The sequence below is a fragment of the Leptonychotes weddellii genome, chromosome 11 (genome assembly GCF_054177405.1).
Source record: "Leptonychotes weddellii isolate Sample4059 chromosome 11, ASM5417740v2, whole genome shotgun sequence".
In the NCBI taxonomy this organism is placed as follows: Eukaryota; Metazoa; Chordata; class Mammalia; order Carnivora; family Phocidae; genus Leptonychotes; species Leptonychotes weddellii.
Window position 1 is genome coordinate 41,752,266 of NC_138379.1, and position 26,454 is coordinate 41,778,719.

General features: G+C 35.3%; 1 protein-coding gene across 3 annotated transcripts in view; it reads left to right on the forward strand.

Annotated features, from left to right (window-relative positions):
• Positions 1-26,454, forward strand: part of SBF2 (SET binding factor 2) — a 434,906-nt gene that overhangs the window by 219,552 nt on the left and 188,900 nt on the right. For all 3 annotated transcript variants that reach the window (XM_081797377.1, XM_081797378.1, XM_081797375.1), the window contains exons 4-6: positions 9,793-9,915; positions 11,514-11,624; positions 13,748-13,853. In XM_081797377.1, the coding sequence (XP_081653503.1) occupies positions 9,793-9,915; positions 11,514-11,624; positions 13,748-13,853 (340 nt within the window). The remainder of the gene's footprint in view (positions 1-9,792; positions 9,916-11,513; positions 11,625-13,747; positions 13,854-26,454) is intronic.

Sequence of the window (26,454 nt, forward strand, 5' to 3'; positions counted from 1 at the left end):
CATCTACTTTTCTTCTCTCTCCTGTTAGTACTCTACTGTACATCTTGCCTGAACTACAAGGCTTCTAACAATGCCTTCCTCTTTCTACTTTTGCAATCTATTCTCCATTCAACATTAGAGTGATTTTTTTCAAAACAGAAGTGAGATTAGCCTCCTTGCTTAAAACTCTTCAACAAACAATTTAATAAAAAATGCACAGGGCGTGTGCCAGGGTGGCTCAGTTTGGTTAAGGGGCTTACTCTTGATTACGGCTCAGGTCATGATCTCAGGGTCCTAGGATCGATTTCTGCATTGGGCTCTGCACTCAGCAGGGAGTCTGCTTCAGGATTCTCTCTCTCCCTCTGCACCCCCTCCCTTGCTTGCACACACTCTCTCTCAAATAAATAAATCTTTAAAAAAAATGCACAGAGGAACTAAATAGTCTTTTTCCCAAAGAAGACATACAGATGGCCAACAGACACATGAAAAGATGCTCAACATCGCTCATCATCAGGGAAATGCAAATCAAAACCACAATGAGATATCACCTTACACCTCTCAGAATAGCTAAAATCAAAAAGACAAGAAATGTGTTGGCAAGGATATGGGAGAAAGGGAATCTTTGTGCACTATTAGTAGGAATGTAAACTGGTATAGCCACTGTGGAAAATAGTATGGAGGTCTCTCAAAAAGTTAAAAAGAGAAATTAAAATTAAAAAGAGGAATACCATATGATCCAGTAATTCCACTACTGGGTATTTACCCAAAGAAAATGAAAACACTAATTTGAAAAGAGATATGCACCTTTATTTTTACTGCAGCATCATTTACAATAGCCAAGATATGGAAGCAACCTAAGTGTACATCAAGAAACAAATGGATAAGGAAGATATTCCAGATATATAGTGGAATATCACAGTCATAATAAAGGATGAGATCATGCCATTTGCAACAACCTGGATGGACCTAGAGGGTATTATGCTAAGTGAAATGAGTCAGACTGAGAAAGACAAATATCATATGATTTCACTGTTGTGGATCTAAAAAACAAAACATTAATAAGCAAACAAAAAGCAGAATCAGACCTGTAAATACAGAAAACAAAATGATGGTTGCCAGAGGAAAGGGGGTGGGAGGATGGGCAAAATGGGTGAAGGGGACTTCAAGTTATGGAATAAATAAATCACAGGAATAAAAGTCACAGCACAGGGAATATAGTCAATGATATTGTAATAGTGTTGTATGGTGACAGATGGTAGCTACATTTGTGGTGAGCAATAGTTTTCTTCATAACTACTTAGGTTTTATATATTCTGGATGCTTTTGTGTTTCTTAAAATATACCAAACTCCTTCTTATCTTAGGTCCTTTGCATTTGCCTGTGTTTCTGTCTCAATTGTGCTGTCCTGAGATTTCAAGAGACTAGTTGCTAGTCTTGCAGATGTCAGCTCCAACTTCACCTTCTCAGAGAGGCTTTCTTTGACCTCCCTTGCTCTATTTGTCTCCCCAGTCACTCTCCATTGTTCATCTTTTTTTTTTTTAATCTCCATAGGACTTAACACAAAGGACTTATTTTGCTCATTTGTTTATTCATCTTTTCATTTGGTCTCCCCTACCAGAATGTGTGCTTCATAAGAGCAGGGGCTCTGTCACTACTGTAGCCTTAGTGCTTGGCACTTGGTGGACACCCAGTAAGATACGTTAAATGCGCAAACAAGTTTACATATCACTAATAATTTTTTATAGTTTATATGCCAACATTGTAACCTCTCAATCTCTATTTGCTTGTCCTTTGAGAAGTTTGAATTAGATGTTTTTCTAAGGTCCCTTTTAAAAAGCTTTTCACAGACCAGTCTCTGGATTCAGACCTTAGTTCTATAAGTTTGCTAGAAGTGTAACTTTGGGTAAATTACTTTACCTCTTGCTATGTAAATTTTTCCACCATGGGTAAGTCATGAAAATAGCACCTACTTCAGAGGGTTGTTGGAAGGGTTTAATAAGATAATGCACTTATATCTACAAAAATATAGACCTATAGGAAGAATGTAGATCTTTGTCTCTTTGGTTGACTTCTAAATCCCCATCACTTGCAACCATGTCAACATATAGTAGGTGTTCAATAAAGGTTTTATTTGCTTCATTTTTTATTATGGAAATTCTTAAACATATAGAAAATTAAGTGACTAATTTAATGAACTCCATTACACTGTATCCACCTTTAAAAATTAAAAAAATAAAAATTACCAGCATTTGTCAATCTTTTAAAATCTAAATCCTTGATTTTTGTTTTTTTTAGGGATAGGCATTTTAATGTAAACCCCAGACACCGTATTTCCCCTATAGATATTTTAGTATGTGTCTCTAACTGATAAGGGCTTTTTTACATATCATTCTACCATTATAATATTTAACAAAATTAATTATGACTTTGAATAGTTCCTTAATATCATCTGATATCCAACTTATTGTCTCAAAAATGTCTTGGTTTATTTAAATCAGAATCCAGATAAGGTATACACATTGTAATGTTGGTATTCCTTAAATTTCTTCTGTAATAGTCCCACTCTTGGGACTGTGGTGGAGAAACTGGGTCATTTGTCCTATGGGATGCCCTACATGCTAGATTTGGCTGATTAATTCCCCATATTATTATTTAACTTGTACCTCTATTTGACATATTTTCCATAAAGTGATAATTAGATTTAGAGGCTTGATTAATCAGATTCACATTCAAATTTTAAAGCAAGACTATTTCAAAGATTGTGCTATACTTCCTATCAAGAGGAACTTAATTTCTGGTTGCTCTATTTTTAGTAATATCAAGATTGATTTGTGGGTTTGAAGTAGTGCCATCCTTCACTTAATGGTTTTATTATCTATTGATGATCCTTGCCTAAATACATTATTTCAATAGGAATTGCAAAAAGGTAACTTCCTCATTCTGTTATTCCTTCTGCATTTATTAACTGAGTGAAATTCATCTATAAAATAGAACTTTTATCAACTACACTTCAATATAAAATATAGTAAATTTAATTACTTACTCCTTTTTTTAAAAAAATATTCAAAATAGTAGATTAGTACCCTAGCAATCATCACTAGTGACCACTTAAAAAAATTGTCATTATGGACTCATGCATTTTTGTGTGTTTGAGGAGTTTCAGTCAACTGCAATTTTTATTCATTTTGAATAAACTGAATGTGTCTGTTATTCCTTGACACAATAAGATGAATAGGCTCATTTTGTACATTTTTCTGACCCAGATATAGAATGTCATTTCTCCAAGGAGTTCTGGTTTCCTGTACTGGGAGATAGTATTTAATAAAATTTTATTGTATGAATGAATTAATTAACACTGATATGATGCTTAGTATAGCATAGAGTATATGTTAGTTGTTATTTTCTTTTCTATTTTCATATTAATTAGTCTTGAGCAGTGATTCTCAAAGTGTGGTCCCTGAACCAGCAGTATCAGCATCACTGGGTAACTTGTTAGAATGTAAATCCCCATCTCAGACCTACTAATCAGAAATACTAGGGATGGGACATAGAAATCTGTTTTAACAAGCCCTGCATGGTTTGATGCACACTAAAGTTTGAGAACTGTTGATCAAGAGTAGAAATTCCTAACTCATTTAGTGAGAAGGGACCACAAATACGCTAAATATTTTCCTGGGGTAGCTGTGCAGTACCCTAGCTACCAGCAGCCTTGTCTGTTTTCTCATCTTTTCAGATATTACCTTACTTTATGAAATATGAGAATTAATGAAACAGATATCAACTAGAATAATCTATTTATGAAGTATTCTGTTTACCTAGCCTTCTAAGGATATAGAACCTATGAACATAAACATACTTCAGTTTCACACATTTTGTATTTTAAAATAGCTTATGATAGCCTTTTCCAATGTATATTCCATAGGGCACTAGATCCTCTAAATGTTCTGTAATAAAGAGGTTTCACTGGTCCAGTAAGTTTGAGAAATATTTTATATCTCCTTTGCTTAGCATTGCACAAACAATATTTGCATATCAAAGCCTGAGAAACCCTGCAGTAAAGAAACCTGTTTAACTTGGCTTTAACTTACTGTTTCCAAAATTCTTTGATTAGAAGACCTTTTTGCTAAGTAGTATTTATTAGCTTTCAGCAGAAAACACTTTGGGAAATGCTGCCTTAGTATATCTTAAAAGAATAATAATTTATGGACTATGTGCCACTTAAAAATAGGAAGCTTTCTGGGTGAAAATATAGTAGCTCTACAAATGAATTTGTTCTACCTTCAGAATACTATAGAACCCAGGAGCTGTTGAAGGGGGAAAATATCTGGATATTGTCTTTGCTAAAGGTAAATTCAGTTCTGAACTGAAGACTGGTGGCCTGATTTGTCTGAAGGCTTGTTATCCTAGTATGTATATTTCTCATGTAGTCATTATTTTCTAGACCGATGCAAGGAAAAACCAGGTTTTATCATGTAGACATGTCAACATGATTAACAAGAAACAAAGTAGCTTTTCAGGGAGAATTATAGACCTTACAGAATTTTGCAACTACTTAGACTCTTTTATTTGCAATATTGGAAAATTTGAAAGTCCTTAAATTGCATAACAGGCAATTTTTTATAGTGGTGCGCTCTAATAAATTGCTTGTACTTCAAAAGCGAAATGTAGAACTGGTAATTTTTTACTTGTAATTCCTTTTATCCTCTTTTTTTTTTTAAGACATTATTTATTTGAGAGAGAGCGAGAGAGAGCACGAGCTGGGGGGAGGGACAGAGGGAGAGGGAGATACAGGCTCTATTCCAGGACCCTGGGATCATGACCTGAGCTGAAAGCAGAGGCTTAACCTACTGAGCCACCCAGGTGCTCTCCTTTTATCCTCCTTTTTAACCAGAATGTTTAAAGAAATATTGTAAGAAGAGTTTTAGCATGAAATAACATTGTTGAAAATGAGCTTGGCACAGAGATGATATTGGATTCAACAAGTCTTTTCAAGGTAGAAAAGACAGGAATCAAGCATCAAGAATGCAATAAAGATGAGGTTGACAGATTCAGCCTGAGTGACAGGACAAACTTCCTGAATATTATGCCTAAGGAGTCAGCTCATAAAATCAGTAATATAATAATTCTTAGCATTTTTGTCTCAGGATATGTTTAAAGGGCAGTAGTATTTTTGGGGCAGTACTAATATGGTGAGTACTAATCTCTCCCATATTATTGAAGCGCAGAGACTGTGACCTACATAGAATGTAAACTACATAGAAGCTGAGAATTCCACTAGCACATGTAGTCCACAGTAATAATGGGCAGAAAAAAAAATCTATAAATGGGCAAATTGTGGCATGTGCTTGTGATAGGTACAAGGGATAAGGTAACTTTGTGAGACAATTCAGTGGAGTGTTTAAGATAAACTTATATCTTTAAAAAAAAGATAAATTTGTATCCTTAATGGGACCTACTAGAATTAGGAATAATCTTAGGTTAGAAAAAGAGTTGCAGATGTTGTTCGGTGAGATAAAATATGTGAAAATGTTTTCTGCTATAAAATACTAAATTTCCGGGCTTCTGGGTGGCTCAGTCCATTAAGTGTCTGCCTTCAGCTCAGGTCATGATCCCCGGATCCCGGGATCCAGCTCCACGTCGGGCTCCCTGCTCAGCGGGAGCCTGCTTCTCCCTCTCCCTCTGCTGCTTGTGTTCTCTCACTTGCTCACTCGCTGTCTCTCTCTCAAATGAATAAATAAAATCTTTAAAAAAATATTAAATTTCAAAGCATTATTATAACATCTATTACATTCATAGCCTATGTTTTAAATTTCCTGCTTATTTTGGGGCTCCTGGGTGGCTCAGTCGTTAAGCGTCTGCCTTCGGCTCAGGTCATGATCCCAGGGTCCTGGGATCGAGTCCCACATCGGGCTCCCTGCTCAGCGGGAAGCCTGCTTCTCCCTCTCCCACTCCCCCTGCTTGTGTTCCTGCTCTCACTATCTCTCTCTCTGTCAAATAAATAAATAAAATCTTTAAAAAAATAAAATAAAATAAATTTCCTGCTTATTTTTAATTTTCTCCTATTTTTTTTTTTGTAAAGATTTTATTTATTTAATTGACAGAGAGAGAGGGAACACAAGCAGGGGGCAGTGGAAGAGGGAGAAGCAGGCTTCCTGCTGAGCAGGGACCCTGATGCGGGGCTCGATCCCAGGACCCTGGAATCATGACCTGAGCTGAAAGCAGTCGCTTAACCAACTGAGCCACCCAGGCGCCCCAAGTTTCTCATATCTTTTCAATATGTGAAAATCTATCATTGTAAAACACAAACCAAATAAAGCCAGTATCATTACATAATTGTTACAGAAAAACTGTTCTAGCAGGTAGAGAGAAGAGGCAGTATTCTCTTAGATGATAAATTATTTATAGTAAAATTTTTTTATAGAAAATTTTTTATCAAAAATACCACATTACTGTCTCCTGGAACAAACCTTATTTTAACCAACAGTTTTTGGATTAAAAAAATTTTTTTTATCATAGTACTACATTTTGCTTTGAAAAGAGGAGTATGAATTTTCTCTAAACTTGTGACATTGTATTCTTGTAGGAGAGCTGTTGGAATTAAGAATAACAACATCTTATGATTTATAATACATTTACAAAGTAAAAGCCTCTGTAATAAAAAGTGATGTAAATAAAAATGGAATTGCTTTTACTTAATACTGATTTACATTATATTTGACCTTTTTTCTTTTTTGTTAATAACTCTTTCATTTAGTGAATACTTAGTTAAAGAATAGCTTTAAGAAATGACCAATGCAGGGCGCCTAGGTGGCTCAGTCGGTTAAGCATCTGCCTTCAGTCAGATTATGATCCCAGGGTCCTGGGATTGAGCCCCATGTTGGGCTCCCTGCTCAGTGGGGAATCTGCCTCTCCCTCTGCCTTTCTCCCCCCACTTGTGCTCTCTCTCTCTCAAATAAATAAATAAAATCTTAAAAAAAAAAAAGGAAATGACCAATGCATTCTATTTTGTGTTTTGGTCCAAGTAGGTGAATAGTCATTTATTTGAAATGATTATCTCTTTAGTCAAGCTGGCTTCTAATGGTACTCTAGGGCATTTATCACAGTCTCATAAAATGGATAGCTTTATCTCTTTGAGGAATTTTAGTCATTCTTTTGTCATTTCAGATTTGTTAGTAATCCGTGAAGAATCATTATGTGTGGACATCTTTGGCAAATTTATATTCATCACATTTTTATTATTTCTAAGGATTTCAAAAACCAACCTTTTAGCTTTTGCTTTGTAACAAATGAAAATCTTTCAAGAGCATAGGGACCTTATGACACATATAAAAAGTAAACAGATAGTTCCCTTCGGATATGTGCATTCCATAGACATCTAATACTTGGTTATAGGTCACTGTACTAGAAAATATACAGGCTCCAAAGGAGATAGAAAATATAGTTCTTGGCCTCTATGAGTAGGGGAAAAAAGACTTCCCTTAGTAAAATACCCAGAAAACTATTCCAAGAAAATTCATTCCTGCATGTATGCAGTGAACAAATATTCAGAAAGTATCAACTATGTGCCCAGCTCTTGTTTTAGGAACTGGGAAATTACCAGTGAGCAAGACAGAAATCCTGGTCTTTACAGAGCATATTCTAATGGAAGAGACAGACAAACAAAAAACAAGTGAAATGGGTAGTATGTTGGGTGGTAACAAGTGCCATGGAGAAATACAAAGCAAGGAAAGAGGATAGGGAATGTTAGGAAATTGCAATTTTATTTTATTATTTATTTTTTTAAAAAAGATATTTATTTATTTGAGAGCAAGCTAGAGAGAGAGACTGTGTGCAAGCACAAGCAGGGGGTAGGGGCAGAGGGAGAAGCAGATTCCCACGGAGCAGGGAGCGGGATGTTGGGCTCAATCCCAGGACCCCGGGATCATGACCTGAGCCAAAGGCAGACACTTAACCGACTGAGCCACCCAGGTGCCCCGGAATTGTAATTTTAAATAGGGTGCCAGCAAAGGCTTAACAGCAGAAGTCACTTGAATGAAGACCTAATGGAAATGAGGGAATTCATCATTAGAATATCTGTGAAAAGAGTATTCTAGGGAAAGGAATAACAAACAGTGGTTAGCTGGGAGCATGTCCAGCATGTTTGAGAGCAACAAGGAAGTAAAATGGGGCTAAAGAGGAATAGGAGAGACTGAAGGAGACTGTTAAAATAATCCAGACAAGCAAGCAATGATGGTGGCTCATAGTATTGTGGTAGGAGTGGACATGGTAAGCAGTCAGGATTTGCTGACAGTTTGGATATGGAATATGAGCGAGGAATCAGGGTTTTTGATCAGCCAAATGGAAAAGAGGATTTCCATGAACTGAGATTGAAAATACTGTGGGAGGAATGGCGTTCAGGGAGAAAGACTGGAGCTATGTTTTGGATATGTTTAAGATACCTGTTAGTCATCTAAGTGGAGCTGTCAAGCAGGCAGTTGGATATGGCGTTTTGTGGCATTTTGAGGAGAGGTTTGGTGGGAGAAATGAGTTTGAAGATAAATGATACGTTGGTGAACTGTGCTGAGAAGTAAGACTAGGAGAAAAATGAATAAAGGAAAGGCTTCAGGAGGTAAGATAGACTTTTGAGCTGGAACTTTGATTAATGGAAAAGAAAGAGAAGAGGATTCTAGTTAGGGAAAATGTCCTGGCATCTTAGAATATCGTCTAGAGATAAATCTGAATGCTTTACTACCTTGTCTTTTTTTTTTTTTACCTTAAAAGTTTTATAGTGTATCATAAAGTATTATGGAACAGTGAGTACACAGGAAACATTTGTTGACACATAAATGATAATAATAGTTTTCAAAGCTTATTTCATTAATCAGTATTTTTAGTCATTGAAATGTCAGGTATTTTTTATTATAGATGTTTTTATTGTGCTAAAAAATACATGACATAAGATTTGCCATTTTAACCATTATTAAGTGTACTGTTTAGTGGTAGTAAGTATGTTCTGAAACTTAATTTTGTGTATAAAGATATTTTCTCTTCTCAAAACATCAACATTGTTGCTTATGAGCAAAAGGAATTTAGAGCCAGTTGGGCTTTACTTCTAAGAGCATTGATTATTCTGTAAGCCTTGGAATTCTAAATGATCATCACTTTTGTGATATGAAAGATTGGGACAAGTAGGAAAAAAAAATTAGTGCCTTACTTCTAAAACAGATCTTTTCTTTCCTTAAAAACTGACTTCCCATTTAAGTGAGTGTCATTTTTAGTTGTTTGGGTATTTGAATGTATCTTTTTTTTTTTTTAGATTTTATTTATTTATATGACAGAGAGAGACAGCGAGAACAGGAACACAAGCAGGGGGAGTGGGAGAGGGAGAAGCAGGCTTCCCGCTGAGCAGGGAGCCCGATGTGGGACTCGATCCCAGGACCCTGGGATCATGACCTGAGCCGAAGGCAGACGCTTAACGACTGAGCCACCCAGGCGCCCTGAATGTATCTTCTTTACCTTTGATTATCAGTATTTCCCTCAGAAGCCAAATGCTCCCATAAAGTTTTGGTTTGTATCTGCAGCATAAGGAGCTTTTCAAAAGTGAAATAAGCATACCTTCCTTTATAATTTTTTTGCCTACTTACTTGCTTCTTAGATTCCTGTCAAAGTATGTGTCTTTATTTTTAGTTTGAGTTTTGTAAATTATATTATAAATTATATTTTATAATTAATTTTGGATTTTGTAAATTATATGAAAATGTGTGATATGTCTATTTTTTGTGAGTTATAAACCTAGGAAATTCTGTCTGTTGATTACAGTACATCTTTTTCTAGGGAACAAAGAAGGAAGAGATTGAAGGTGAAGTGGAAGTGTCTGGTTTAATTCAGCCCGCAGAAGTGTTTGCTCCCAAAAGCCTGGTGTTGGTATCCAGATTAGATTATCCAGAAATTTTTAGGGTAAAGAACTCATAGTTGTCATTACTGATTTGTATTATTGTGTGAATCTGTTTTGAGTGAACCATGGTAACAGGGTTTTGTATTTAAGATGTCTTTAAATTGATTATGGATTCATCAATAAAATAAATATAGTGTGAACTGAAAAAATGTGTTCATGTTGGATGAAATAAATACCTAAGTTAATGTATTTTTAAACTTATAAGGATATACAGTGTTTGCTTTAAAATAGATCCCATGACTACTGACTCCAAAATTTATGAATCTAAAAGAAATTATTTGATTACCTATAGCAAATTTAAAATGCGTTAGTAATATAACAACTTTGTCTATTTTTATTTACGTTCTTTCTTTTCTTTTTTTATTATGTTATGTTAATCACCATACATTACATCATTAGTTTTTGATGTAGTGTTCCACGATTCATTGTTAGCGTATAACACCCAGTGCTCCATGCAGTACGTGCCGTTCTTTTGAGGAATACCAGGCTCAAGTAAATAGAATGGATATTTGTAATTTCAAATAGTTCTGATTGCCAAGATAGCTTTAGAATATTGCTTACTTCCTGATATTTTCCTTTTTGAGACACTCAGAATTTTCAAATGCAAGAAAAAAATTTTATTTAGTTATAAATACATTTAAGCTTTGAAAGAAGAGGGCTTATTTTTCTTATTTCAGTTGCTACCTTTAATAATAGTAATGTTGAGGGTGCCTGGGTGGCTCAGTTGGTTAAGCGACTGCCTTCGGCTCAGGTCATGATCCTGGAGTCCCTGGATCGAGTCCTGCATCGGGCTCCCTGCTCTGCAGGGAGTCTGCTTCTCCCTCCGACCCTCCCCCCTCTCATGTGCTCTCTCTCAAATAAATAAATAAAATCTTTTAAAAAAAAAATAGTAATGTTGATTATTGTCCAAAATCACAGATCTCTTTGGAAAGTATAAAATATACCTTAACATTTCACAAGGACTTGGAAATTTCTGGAAAACTTTTCCATATTGTTGAGATTATGTATATTCTAGAAAAATTAACTTCATGTCAAGATTTCAATAATAATGGGTAACTTCTAACAAATACTAATTTTTTAGAGTCACAAATTTTAATAAACTGAAACATTCATAAAGATTGCATTTTGTCTTTCACTTTACTGCCTACCTTCTTCTGAGCATAAAGTTTTTACATATCTTGTCTCTATTTTGCTAACCTCTGTAATAAGTCACAAAATTTTTCTGTATAACAAATGTTCTAAGAACCACAAAAATATAAAATTTTTATCTTGAAATTTGAAGTTTTGCAAAGTAAGAGACAAAACAGTTTTAAAGCCCTACAAATTTGCTAAAGTGATTATCTGAGCACAAGCACCTGTTTTACAAATTATAGATTTCTGCTTTTTATAAACTCATCTCAAAAGCTCATTTAGAGCTTCTGGTTAAGGAAGAAAATTTAATAAACTTAATAACATTTGCTGCTTAAAATTTATTCTGTTGTCATTGTAGAATATACTTTACTGGCTTCAAAGGGAAGTTTCCTAGGAGCAGATGTCACAGCAATTTATTTTCAATGTTTACTTTCTCCATGAAAAAACTACATGCATCTTCTCTTTGCAGGCTTGCCTAGGTTTGATCTACACTGTGTATGTGGACAGTCTGAATGTCTCCTTGGAAAGTCTCATTGCAAACCTGTGTGCATGCCTTGTCCCAGCGGCTGGAGGGTCTCAGGTAAATAGAATGAAAAGGGAGATGAAGAGGGCCTGTTCCTCTTTTCTTCTCCTCCAGTTAATTTAATTTATGAAGAAAAGAAAAAAAAAGAATTCCTTAAATATTTTCATTTTAAAGAGGATCTTAGTTAAGCATTGTCCCTATGGTCTGCCTTCTAGAGACCCAAGATTCCATTCTTTTCTTAGGTCATGAGGTTAATTTTAACTCAGGGTTCACCTTTCACATAGCATAATTAGAAGTCATATTTTGTGTAACTTGAACTCTAGTTTACATATTCTTGGAAATACACTTTTTTAAGCTGAACATTTAAATGCATTCTTTCTGCCTTTCTTATTCCTCTATGTAGTTATGGCTCATTTTATTAACTTATATCAAAAAATTTTTGAGTGATAAAAATTAGGAGATAACATTAAGAAAAACTCTCAAAATAATTCTTTGTAACACTTATGACTACTTCTGAATAGGTTTATTTATTTATTAATTTCCCTGGATAACAGCAATTATACATGACCCTAAAACCATTTTCTGTCTTTGTAATCTTTAATAGAATAACTTGCATGTAAGCTTTGAAAGAAGGGTGCTTATTTGTCTAATTTCAGTCTGCTGCCTTTAGCAATAATAATGTTGATGATCATCCAGAATCACAGATTTTTTCCAAAAAGTATAATCTATCCCTTAAATTTCCCAAGGATTTTGTCATATATTTAGCCTTAAAGGAGGACATTAAATTCTTTTACTGAAATAAAACTTTTTCGGGGCGCCTGGGTGGCTCAGTTGGTTAAGCGACTGCCTTCGGCTCAGGTCATGATCCTGGAGTCCCTGATCGAGTCCCGCATCGGGCTCCCTGCTCGGCAGGGAGTCTGCTTCTTCCTCTCCCACTCCCTCCTGCTTGTGTTCCCTCTCTCGCTGTGTCTTTCTCTGTCAAATAAATAAATAAAATTAAAAAAAAAAATTCGGAAATAAAACTTTTTCAAAGTGGTCATGGGTTTTTCATCCTGTTTGTCTAAAGATTTTCATTTTCGTCTTTGAAGTAGAAAAATAAGAACCTCAACTTCTGTGTCTCAATGTTTCTAGGGGACCATACTTAAAAATAAAAAATAAAAAAGACTCTTCTCCTTAAGCCCTAAAACTGATTAGTTGATCATTTATTTTGCTTATTCTTGTGTAATACTGTAGAAGAGGACAGCCTTCTAAAAATTGCATTGTTTATCCTCCTCAGTCTGACAGAGATGGTACTTCCAGTGAAACTGACATCCATTTTCTTTGCCCTTTGCCTTTTAACTATCTTTTGTCTTACCTGGTATCTTCTGTTATTCTTTAGTTTTTAATCCCTTTTTTTTCCTCCTGCCTCCTCAATCTTCTCCCTCTACTCCAAGGGTAGAATATAAAATGTGAGTTTGGTCACAAATGGTCCTAAACCTGAAAGCAGTGGAATTGTTTCATTGACCTTTATCATGATGGGATTTATGCTGACTTTATTTTGTTGATTTATTTTTTAATTAAAAAAACTTTTTATTGGGACTCCTGGGTGGCTCAGTCAGTTAAGCATCTGCCTTCGGCTCAGGTCATAATCCCAGGGTCCTGAGATCAAGTCCCGCATCAGGTGTCTTGCTCAGGGGGGAGTCTGCTTCTCCCTCTGCCTGCTGCGACCCCTGCATGTGCTCTCTCTCTCTCTGACAAATAAGTGAAAGAAAAAAAAATGAAAAAAAATAAGAACTTCTTACAAATATTACATATGTGGTTCATATTATATAGTTTTTGTTTCTCCAAGTTTTATTGCATATAATTGGCATAAAAATGTTGACTTTAACATTTTATTATTTTTTAGATAAGTATGATTATCAGTGATTTTTGTATCTCATCATTTATTGAATTTCAACTTTCTAATTACTGAATTTTCTTATACCGTGTTCATTTGGGCACAGTGTAACTTGAATGTTTTCGGTTACATTATTACTCTTGGCATCTGCTAATTGGATCTTATAGGGTTATCACCAACTCTAAATTTGAACTTCAAAGAAATTTTAAAAAATTGAACTTAAAGGGATTTTTTTTTTGTCTTAAGAAAATGTCTGAAAAGAAATCATTTATGTTTCTGTGTGTGTTTTTCCTCTATTCTGCAGAAGCTGTTTTCCTTGGGTGCAGGAGATAGACAGCTGATCCAGACTCCTTTGCATGATAGTCTTCCTGTCACAGGCACTAGTGTGGCTCTCCTGTTTCAGCAGTTGGGTATGTTTATTCTCCCATTGTCAGTGTCCTCTTGTGGATTTATTTTAAGCTCATATCACCTGACATGAATCAAGAAAAAAAACTAATGATTAAATATCTGATATATAAAATACATAATTATGTGGGTCCTAGTCTTAAATGGTACTTACTCTTTTTAAAAAATTTTTAACTCTGACCTCTTTTGCTCTGGAGTCAATTAGACATATAGAAAATAGGCAGATTTTCTTTATGCTTTAAAAGATGAATAGATAGTATATTTTGCTTTTCCTAAGATGAATTAGTTTTGTAGAAACCTTGTCAAATGGAACAAAAAGTCCTGTCCTTCTAAATCATGATCTGGATCAGAACTTTATCTCCAATTTTCTAGCAATGGAAAGGCTGAAGAATTGCAGGGGGACACCGGAAAGTGCATTCTGTCCATCGGACAGCTTGTCCTTCGTTTAAGGAATAGTATATAACTTTAGAGTGAAGATGTTTCTGATCAGGGCTGCCAGAGATTCCCATTTACTTTACCTCTTACTTGTCCTTTATATGTGCCTGCATATGAGTGTCCCATTCTCTTTGATCCAATCTTTGTCAGTGTTCTCCATCTGTCTTTGTCTTTTTTAAGTTACATTGAAACCTTCTCTTCCCTAGGGCTCATATTCTCCATGGAATTACTAGTTCCTTACACAAAACTTCTACCCTCTTGTTTCCCTTCTGTCTCATGTTGAATTTTGCTTCTAGCTCAGCTCTCTAATTTGTCACTCCTTTTTCATTAATGGCCCCATCCTTATTTTTCTGCTGTGACTTCAGTTGTCAAATTTAGAAAGCCTCAGAAGAAATTAATGTAAATATACAGAGTTTTATAGTATCCTAATAAAGATTGATGGTGATACCAATCCCAAAGTAGTAGTTTCCCCCCCATTATATCAGGAGTTCAAACACTAAAAAATTACCTATCCTTTCTTCTTTCCCCTCCGAAATATTCTACTACTCACTGAGTCATTTCAACTAAGTCCTAATTTAATTAAAGCTATTTTTTTCTTAATATGTGAAACATAAACTCTCCCTGGTGGTGGTTCTCTAAAGACTATCTTGTTGATTAAATACTTTCCATAAACTTTTAGAAATAATTTTAGGGAGTTCATGGGTTATCTGCAGCCTGTCCATGGTCCCTACTAACCATTGACTTAGTTGATTTTAGCCAAGCACTATTCACGTGACTTTCTTACTTTTAGAAGAGGCTATATACCCCATACAAGGGTCAGTCAAAACAAAGATTTACCATTAAGAAGAACAAAAATAATGACACAAAGTAATCTACGTTTTATCTTAATGAGTGCTTTATAAGCCTGTTATTTTTTTGAGTTTTTATAATGATTTGACAAGGGGGAGGGAAGGGATGTTACTGGCATTTAGTGCCCAGGACTAGGGCTATTAAACATCTGTCATGCATGATGTATGTGTACCAGAGAGTTTTTACCTCAGAAACACCGGTAGCACGCCCACTGAGAAAAACTACTGTAGATAAAGTATAAATATATAAAACCTGGACCTTTCTTCAAGTAACAGTGGTCTATATAATTTAGACTAACCCTCTTAACAATGACTACTTGAAAAACTATGTAAATATAAACATCATCTATTTGAAAGCATCAGAGGCAGTAAAGATATTAAAGGAAACTTAGAGAAGTGAGCCAGACATTTGGGACCAGTTTTTCCCAGAGCATCTGTTGATTTTGGAAGAAGTAACTGAAAAGCTGATCACAGCAGTATTGCTATCCCATACGGAAGGGGAAAACTGAGTTCAGGTTTTACCAAGGGAGATTTCTTTATAAAGCTCTCCTGCTTTGAGTTGGGACTGCAAGGGACCACAACCTAGGAATGAGTAATCACAAGTAAACCACACAAGGTCCCTTGAGGAACTGAAGTGGAACTTGAAATCATTTCAGTTCCCTGAAATGGATTATCGTGATCCTTGGTGCTACTGTCTCTAGCTGTATAGTACAAGTAAAAGTAAATTCCTCTCTGGAACAAGATAACTGTATTCTAGGTCTTCAGTATGTCTACAGAATTTCATATATATATGCCCAGCACTCAATCAAAAATAACCAGAAATATGAGGACTAATCCTATATGAAAGAAATATAGAAGAAACCATAGACAATATAAAAACCCATAGGGGCACCAGAAAATAGTTATCAAATTCACATATTAAAATAATTGTGCTTGGGGCGCCTGGGTGGCTTAGTCGTTAAGCGTCTGCCTTCGGCTCAGGTCATGATCCCAGGGTCCTGGGATCGAGCCCCACATCGGACTCCCTGCTCAGCAGGAAGCCTGCTTCTCCCCCTCCCACTCCCCCTGCTTGTGTTCCTGCTTTTGCTGTCTCTCTCTGTCAAATAAATAAATAAAATCTTAAAAAAAAAAATAATTGTGCTTAAAATAGTGAAGGAGACAAACAGTCAAGAATGAGAATTTGGGGAGTGACATCAGCAAGATGGCAGCATAAGAAGTCCTAGTCCTTTTCCTTCCACAGAAACATTGCTTTAATGATGATATACTGACCAAAATACCCAAATGAGAATTCCAGAATCTAGCTATGAATTTGCAATACCCCAGATGATCACAAAGCTGAGAACAGACACGTTAAAATGGGTAAGAAGAGCAATTTTACTTTACCCTGTCAGCCTCTCCCCTAAGCCAGCAAAGCTCAGTGCTGGGAGAGGACCCCCCGGCTTGCAGCTTCTCCTTGGGGGAGGGAGAAAGAGAACAATGGAGTATGCATGCATTTTTCTAGCTTTGTGGAGGGCTGCCTGAGGGTGAGTCTGTCTCACCTCATTTGGAGCACTGACAGGATCAGCATGGTTTGGATACCGCTGAGAACAAAGAAGAGTGAAGGGTAACTTGCTGTACCATCATTGTTTGTCGCAGTTGGGAGAAGGTGCACAACTTGGGGCATATCGAGAGGAAAAACAGCATTCCAGCTTTTCAGAGAGCTGCCTGAATATTGGCAGAGTTGTAGAGGAATTGTATATTTAATTCACTTCTGATGAGAATGTGAATTGGAGCACAGTTTTAACTTTCTAAAAAAGTTAAATAAACCAAATAATCCAGCCATTCCACTCCTAAGCCTTTTACTCCATTTACCTAAAGAAAATGCTTTAACATTGTCCATAAAATACTTGTACATGAATGTTCATATCCACATTTTTATAATAGTAAAAAACTGGGAACAAGATCAGTGTCCATCAATGGCAGTGGATAATGGTGATGGTAATCGATAAATATTCTCTGATATATCCATACAGTAGAATGCTACTAAACAATACAAAGTAATGAATTATTGATACAGCATAGGTTAATCTGAAAATAATTATGCTGAATTTAAAAAGCCATACAAAAAAGAATGCATACTATATGATTTGGTTTCTATAAAGTTCAAGAAAATGCAGTCTCATCTGTAGTAATAGAAACAGGTCACTGGGGGCGCCTGGGTGGCTCAGTCGTTAAGCGTCTGCCTTCGGCTCAGGTCATGGTCCCAGGGTCCTGGGATCGAGCCCCGCATCGGGCTCCCCGCTCGGCGGGAAGCCTGCCTCTCCCCCCTCCACTCCCCCTGCCTGTGCTCCTCTCTCACTGTGTCTCTCTCTGTCAAATAAATAAATAAAATCTTTAAAAAAAAAAAAGAAACAGGTCACTGGTTGCCTTGGGGGTGGGAAGAGAGGGATTACAAAGAGATATGAGGAAAATTTGGGATGTTTGTGTTCATTATCTTGATTGTGGTGATGGTTTACAGTATGTATATGTATATATATATATATATATATATATGTAAAAATATATCAAATTCTACAAGTGAATTGAAAACATATATTCATATAAAAACTTGTACATGAATGTTCAAAGCAGCATTATCATGATAGCCAAAAAATGGAAACAACCCAAATGTCCATCAATTCATAAATGGATAAACAAATGGTGGTATATCCACATAATGGAATAATATTCAGCCATAAAAAGGAATGGATTGTTGATACATGCTACAAATGGACAAATCTTGAAAACATTATGTAAAAGTGAAAGAAGCAAGACTCAAAAGGCCATATATTTTATGATTCCATTTATATGAACTGTCTACAATAGGCAAATCCATCGAGACAGGAAGGAGATTAGTGGTTGCCAGGAGCTGGTGGGGAGGGGACAATGAAGTGACTGATAATGAGAATGGGGTTTCTCTTCAGACATGAAATTTTTTTAAGAGTTAGAGACTGGTGATGATTTTACAACCTGTGGCTGTGCTAACCACCGCTGAACTGTATACACTATATAAGGGTGAGTTTTATGGTCTATGAATTATAGCTCAATAGAGAAAAAATTATTAGGGCCTTGTCAAAGGAATTCAGGAGTCATCTTGAAGAGACTTGCGATGGATCCAGGATGGTATAATTTGAGCTTCATAAATGGTGAAAATTGCAGTTGGTTGAAACCCAGCAAATATTTTTATCTTGTTAAAATTTTTTAATTAAAAATTTTTTTAAAGATTATGTATTTGAGAGAGAGAGAGAAAGAGCATGTTGGGAAGGGGAGAGGAAGAGAATCTGAAGCAGACTCCATGCTGAGCGCAGAGCCCAACACGGGGCTCAATCTCACAACCCCGAGATCTTGACCTGAGCCAAAACCAAGAGTTGACACCTAACTGACTGAGCCGCCCAGCTGCCCCCAGCAAATATTTTTAAATCTATGAATTCATAATAACATTAAATGAAAAATTATTACCTTAGAATATGACAGGGAAATGATTTGTTATCTTGAAAACTTATCAATAAAGGAAAAGAATGCAGCATTTATTCTGTTTTGTCTATATGAATTGCAGTACAGGGTAACGTAATAGTAGATTAGGGGAATTGTCTCTTTTTAAAAGTGTTCTATCAATAAATGAAAAAAATTATAGTACTAGAACATCATTTTACAGTTTAGTAAATGAAGATCTGAGCATCAACAAGTATTATCATAGGAAGGAAAACAAACAAATATATCTAGCCTTGCCAAACACTACCTGTAGTTTTGCCAGAGGGATTAAATCCGATTGCAGAAAATACAGAAGATAGGAGAACATAGTGTACTACACAAGATTGCAATTGTCAAAATCTAGGTTCTTAGAAAATGTGGTATATATATATATGTATATATATATATATATATACAATGAAATATTCAGCCATAAAAAAGAATGAAACCTTGCATTTGCAACAACATGGATGAAGCTAGAGAGTGTAATGTTAAGCAAAATAAGTCAGAGAAAGACAAATACCATATGATTTCACTTATATGTGGAATTTAAGAAACAAGCAAAGAAAAAAAGAAAGAGAAACCAAGGAACATACTCTTAACTATAGAGAACAAACTGATGTTTACTAGAGGGGAGGTGGGTGGGAGGATGGGGGAAATAGGTAAGGGGATTAAGAGTACACTTATCATGATGAGCATTGAGTAATGTATAGAATTGTTGAATCACTGCATTGTACACCTGAAACTAATATAACATTGTATGTTAACTATACTGGAATTAAAATTAAAAACTTAAAAAAAAAATCTGTGTTTGCAAAAAGTCTATTGGTCAAATGTCCCAGGTTCTTTAACAAATAAATTATAAGGAAAGGAAAGGAATGGAGGAGTAACCTCTAGATTAAAAGAGATTTAAAACATTCCATTTTGGAGGCTCCTGGGTGGCTCAGTCAGTTGGATGTCTGCCTTCGGCTCAGGTTGTGATCTCAGGTTCCTGGGTTCAAGTGCTGTGTCAGGCTCTCTGCTCAGCAGCGAGTCTGCTTCTCCCTCTTCCTCTCTCTCTATGATCTCTCTCACTCTCAAATAAGTAAATAAAATCTTTTTAAAAATCTCCTTTTTAATAGAGAGATTGAACTATAGTGTCTAGGAATGCACATTTGGGTGATAAAACTATAGAAAAAATGAGGAAAATGGTTAATAGAATAAAGTCAAGATAAGGGTTACTTATGGCAGTAGAGAGGTAGTTCTGATTGGGGGCACATAGAAGGGGCCTTTCGGGTTGCTGGCAAAGTTCTCTTTGTTGACTTAAGTAGTGTTTGTAAGATAATTCCTTAAGCCATCCATTTTATTTGTATGGTTTTCTATTTTTGTGTTTAATCTTTCAATAAAAATATTTTTTAAACAACTTATAAAACTAGGGGCGCCTGGATGGCTCAGTCAGTTAAGCGCCTGACTCTTGATTTCGACTCAGGTCATGATCTCAGGGGTCTTGGGATTGAGCCCTGCCTTGGGCTCTGCACTCATTTTCCCTCTCCCTCTGCTTCTCCTCCCCAATTGTGCTCTTTCTTTCTCTCTCTCTCAAATAAATAAATAAAATCTTAAACTTATGAAACTATTTTAACTTTTTATATATATATCTTTTATTTTTTTAAAAAGTACAGTGCTTGAACAAATTAGACATTTTATCCTCAGATAATAGGAAGTTTAGAAGTAGGCAGTACAGGGCTGTTGTGTTGATTCCCAGATGTCTTCAGGGATGGTATGGAAATTCTCCTCCATGCTTTTCCCCTATTAATAAGGAGTTAATAAGACTGTGAGCTTTAAGAACTTTCTTATTATTCTGTGTGTCCTCTATATTTGGCATAGTACCTTGGACTCAGAAGACATTAATATTTTTTGAATAAATGAGTGAATATATTAGTCATGAAGAAAATGGCAATCGTTATTTCATTAGATGTTCTAGGTATGGATGAAGTGTGCCAGGATGTATGATTATTAGTCATTTGAAGATCAGATTTCATTATTTTACTCTCTAGTATGTTTGAGCTGAATTATCTTTTGCTTACATATTCAAAATTTAATTTTTCAGGGAAAAAATAAGGAAAAGATAAGAAAGGGAAGGAGAAAGAAGGATGCCTCTAAAACAGCGCCATGTGCAGAGTTGTAGTTTCCAGAACATGTGGTACTGATAATTCTCACTAAAGGCATGTTCTTATCACCGGTCATTTTGGTTGGACTGTTGTTGAAGGCCAATATTAGACCATTATCAGAGTTCACTACCTGGGTTGGGGGTGAGATGGTGGTGGTGGATTTTATAAAGCACAGAGAGGAAGCAGATAAGACTAAGATTCTTTTGTAGCCTTGACCATTTTCCTGTGGAAGGTCTAAATCTAATGATAGCATTTCCTTGGTTCTTCTCTCCAAGGATTGTTAGGATAATGAATTTGTTTTTCATAGTTTGAGATGTCTCTGTGTTTGCCTGAAATAATTATGTGGACTTCTACCATCACCCCATAATTTCCTGTCAATCACCCTTCATCTCTTACTTGCCATCTTATTTGTTTCTTTGTTCCTAGTAGCCTATGTGAACTATTTTTGTTTACCTGAAGATTTGTGTCTTAAGTGTGGAAAACTGCAGGGTTTTTTTTTTGTTTTTTTTTTAACGTTAGTAAGATTGTATTCACAGGACTGGGTTTTATAGCCCATCTCATTTTTTCATCTAATCCATAGCTGTTTAACTCAGATGTCCCTCCTTAACCCAGATAATTTTGTGAAATTCTCATGGTATGTTTTGCCATATCTGTTTAGCTATAATTTGGATTTTAACAGCAAATACACTAGTTTTAGAATACTTATTCCCCAGGTTTTTACAGTATATTATTTATTAGACTTTTTTATTTTAAAGATTTTATTTATTTTATCTGACAGAGCGAGAGACAGGCAGGGGAAGTAGGAGAGCGAGAAACAGGCTCCCCGCTGAGCGGGGTGTGTGATGCGGGGCTTGATCCCAGGACCCTGGGATCATGACTTGAGCTGAAGGCAGACGCTTAACTGACTGAGCCACCCAGGCGCCCCTTATTTCACATTTTTAAAGTCACAGACTAAAATGATTTTGGACCTTCAGCTATTATCACTGTTTTGATAGTTAAACAACAGTAGTCTTGTATCATCTGTACTTATACTTTTTTTCCCAGCTTTATTGAGGTATTATTGACACATAGGTTATGTAAGTTTAAGGTTTACATGTGATGACTTGATGCAAGTATATATTGTGAAATGTTTACTACAGTAAGGTTAGTTAACACCTTTGTCCCCTCACATAATTATCATTTTTATGTGTATGCTGATAATCTTTAAGATCTCTTAACAACTTTTAAGTATATAATACAGTATTGTTAATTATAATCACCGTGCTGTACATTAGAGCCCCAGAATTTATTCATCTTATACCTAGAATTTGTACCCTTTGACCAGCATCTCCCATTTCTCACACCCCTGAGTCTCTGGTAACCACCATTCTACTCTCTATTTCTGTCTGAATTCAGCTTTTTTTGTTTTTTTTAATTCCACATATAAGTGAAAACATAGAGTATTTATCTTTCTCTGTCTGACTTGTTTCACTTAACATAATGCCTATAAGGTCTATCCGTGTTCTCACAAAAAAGGATTTCCGTCCTTTTTATGGCTAAATAACATTCCATTGTATTATACGTATTTTCTTTGTTCATTTATCTATTGATGGACACATAGATTATTTCCATGTCTTGGCTGTTATGAATAATGCTATAATGAACATGGGAATGTAGATATCTCTTTGAGATAGGGATTTCATTTCTTTAGGATATATAATCAGAAGTGGGATTGCTGGATCATATGGTAGTTCTTTTTTTTTTTATATACATATAATGTATTATTTGTTTCAGGGGTACAGGTCTGTGATTCGTCAGTCTTACACAATTCACAGTGCTCACCATAGCACATACCCTCCCCAGTGTCCATCACCCAATCACCCCACCCACCCACTCGCCTCCACTCCAGCAACCCTCAGTTTGTTTCCTGAGATTAAGAGTCTCTTATGGTTTATCTCCCTCTCTGGTTTTGTCTTGTTTTATTTTTCCCTCCCTTCCCCTATGATCCTCTGTCTTGTTTCTCAAATTCTTCATATCAGTGAGATCATATGATACTTGTCTTTCTCTGATTGACTTATTTCAGTTCTATTTCTAATTTCCTCAGGTACCTCCATACTGTTTTCCATAATGGCTGCATCCTACTCACAGGATACCTTTTCTCCACCGCCTTGCCAACACTTGTTACCTCTTGTCTTTTTAGTAATCATTCTAACAAATGTAAGATGATAACTCACTGTGGTTTTGATTTGCATTTCCCTGATGATTAGTGATGCTAAGCATCTTTTCATGGCATTCATATGTCTTTGGAAAAATACCCATTCAAGTCCTTTGCCCAGTTTTTAATCAGATAGGTGGTTTTTGTTTGTTTTGCTATCAAGTTGTATGTGTTCCTTATATTTTTTAGATATTATTCCCTTATCAGGTAGATGGTTTGCATATATTTTCTCCTATTCTGTAGGTTGCCTTTTCATTTTGCTGATTTATTTCTTTACCTGTGGAGAAACTTTTTAGTTTAATGTTGTCCCACTTGTTTATTTTTTCTTCTGTATCCCATTGAAAAAATCATTGCCAAAACCAATGTAAAGGAGCCTTTCCTCTATGTTTTCCTCTAGTAGTTTTATAGTTTGGGTTCTTATGTTTATGTATTTAATCCATTTTGAGTTATTTTTTGTGAGTGATGTGAGATAGGGGACCAGTTTCATTCTTTTGCATGTGAGTATCAAATTTTCGCAGCACCATTTATTGAAGAGATTATCTTTTCCCCATTGAATATTCCTGACTCAAATATTCATTGACCTTATATGTGTGAGTTTATTTCTGTGATCTCATTTCTTTTCCACTGATTTGTGTATTTGTTTTTATGACAGTGCCATACTATTTTTATTACTTTAGCTTTGTAATGCAGTTTTAAATCAAGAATTGTGATGCTTCCAGCTTTGTTGTTTCTCAGAATTGCTTTGGCTATTTGGGGTCTTTTATGGTTCCATATAAATTTTAGGATTTTTTTTTCTGTTTCTGTGAAAAATGTCATTAGAATTTTGATAGAGTTTGTATTGAATCCATAGATGGTTTTGGGTAGTGTGAACATTTTAACAATATTAATTCTTCTGATTCATAAACACAGGATATCATTCCACTTATTTGTGTCTTCTTTAGTTTCTTTCATCAAAGTCTTGTGGGTTTTAACATACAGATCTTTCATCTCCTTATCCCTAAGTTTTTAAAAAAATTTTTATTTAAATTCAATTTAGTTAACATATAGTTATTATTAGTTTCAGGAGTAGAATTTAGTGATTCAGCAGTTGCATATAACACCTAATGCTCATTACATCAAGTGCCCTCCTTAATGCCCATCAGCCAGTTACCCCATGCCCCCACCCACCTCCCCTCCAGCGACCTTCAGTTTGTTTCCTGTGATTAAGAGTCTCTTATGATTTGCCTCCCTCTCTGTTTTCATCTTTTGTTTTTCCTTCCCTTCCCCTATGTTCATCTGTTTTGTTTCTTAAATTCCACATGAGTGAAATCGTATGGTATTTGTCTTTCTCTGACTGACTTACTTCACTTAGCATGATACCGTAGTTCTCTCCACGTCATTGCAAATGGCAAGAATTCATTCTTTTTGATGGCTGAGTAATATTCCCTTGTGTGTGTGTGTATACACATACCACATCTTCTTTATTCATTCATGTGTCGATGGACATCTGGGCTCTTTTCCATATTTTGGCTATTGTGGACATTGATGCTATAAACATTGGGGTGCATGTGCCCTTTGAATCACTATTTTTGTATCCTTTCGGTAAATATCTGGTAGTGCAATTGCTGGGTCTTAGGGTTGTTTTATTTTTAACTTTTTTGGAGGAATATCCACACTGTTTTTCAGAGTAGCTGCACCAGTTCACATTCCCACCAGCAGTGTAAGAGGGCTGCCCTTTTTCCACATCCTTGCCAACATCTGTTGTTTCCTGATTTGCTAATTTTAGCCATTCTGACTGGTGTGAGGTAGTATCACATTGTGGTTTTGATTTGTATTTCCCTGATGCCAAGTGATATTGAACATTTTTTCATGTGTCTGTTAGACATTTGTCCCTGAGTTTTTAATTATTTTTGATGCTGTTATAAATGGGATTGTTTTATTTCCTTTTCAGATAGTTTTTTGTTAGGGTATAGAAATGCAACTTATTTTTGTATGTTGACTTTGTACCCTGCAACTTACTGAATTAGTTTATTAGCTGTAATAGTTCTTTGGTAGAGTCTTTAGGATTTTCTCTGTATAAGATCATATCATCTATAGAGACAGTTTTACTTGTTTCTTTCTTATGTGGATGCTTTTTATTTTTTCTTCTTCCCTAATTGCTCTGACTAGGATTTCTAGTACTATGTTGAATTGAATGGTAAGAGTGGACACCCTTGTCTTATTTCTTATCTTACCAGGAAAGCTTGCAACCTTTTACAATTGAGTAAGATGTTAGCTGTGGACTTGCCATGTATAGCATTTATTATGTTGAGGTACATTCCTTCTATGCCCAATTTGTTGAGAATTTTTATCATGAAAAGATGTTGAATTTTGTCAAATGCTTTTTCTGCTTCTATTGAGATGACCATGTGATTTTTAAATCTTTCATTCTATTAATGTGGTATATCACGTTGACTGATTTGTGTATGTTGAACTGCCCTTACATCCCAGATATAAATCCTGCTTGATGATTGTGTTTGATCCTTTTAATGTGATGCTGAATTCAGTTTGCAGGTATTTTATTGAGAATTTTTACATCTATTCATCAGGGATATTAGCCTGTGATTAAGAGTCTCTTTTCTTATAGTGTCCTTATCTGGCTTTGTTATCAGGGTAATGCTGGCCTTGTAAAATTAGTTTGGGAGTGTTCCCTCCTCTTTAATTTTTTTGAAAATATGAGAAGCATTAGTATTAATTCTTCTTTAAGTGTTTGATAGAATTTACCAGTGAAACCATCTAGCCCTCAACTTTTCTTTGTTGGGAAGTTTTGATTACTGTTTCAATCTCCTTACTCATTATTGGTCTGCTCAAAATTTATATTTCCTCATGATTCAGTCTTGGTATGAACTTTTTTTTACGTGCATACTTTCTTTTTGCTTACTTAAATTAACTTTAGCCAGTTTTTCGTTAACTATTATTAGATCAATATTTCTGTGTTGATTGTCTCTAATACTAAATATAGATGCTTTAAAAATTATTAAAATAGCCAGAATTTTTCTTCAGTTTATCTTATAAACATTATTTTTACCTTTTACATAAACATATTTAAAATGTTGAATATAGCTGTAATTTTCAATTCAGAAAGTTACTTTTACTTTTGAATATTTTAATGGAAAAATTTTGGTATTCTCTTTTGTCTTTCCCTGGGAAAGCTTCTGTCTATAACACTATATAATTATTCCTGAAGTGACAAGTTTTACAAGAATTTAAAAAATAAATAGATACCAAGAGCCAAGAGAGATACCAAGAGATACCTTACTAGCTAGAAAAGAGGACAAAGGGCATTACAGACAGAAGGAAGAACATAAGCAATGGTATAGAGCATAAAAAAGGTCTTCATAAAATAGTAAGAGGTTTGATGAGACTTAAGTTGTAGGAAATAGACTGTGATCAGGAAATTCATTGCTTTTCTTTTGACAATTAAAGATTAAGTATTTATGCTAGTTTCGTAAAGCTAGCCATTTTTAAAATACCA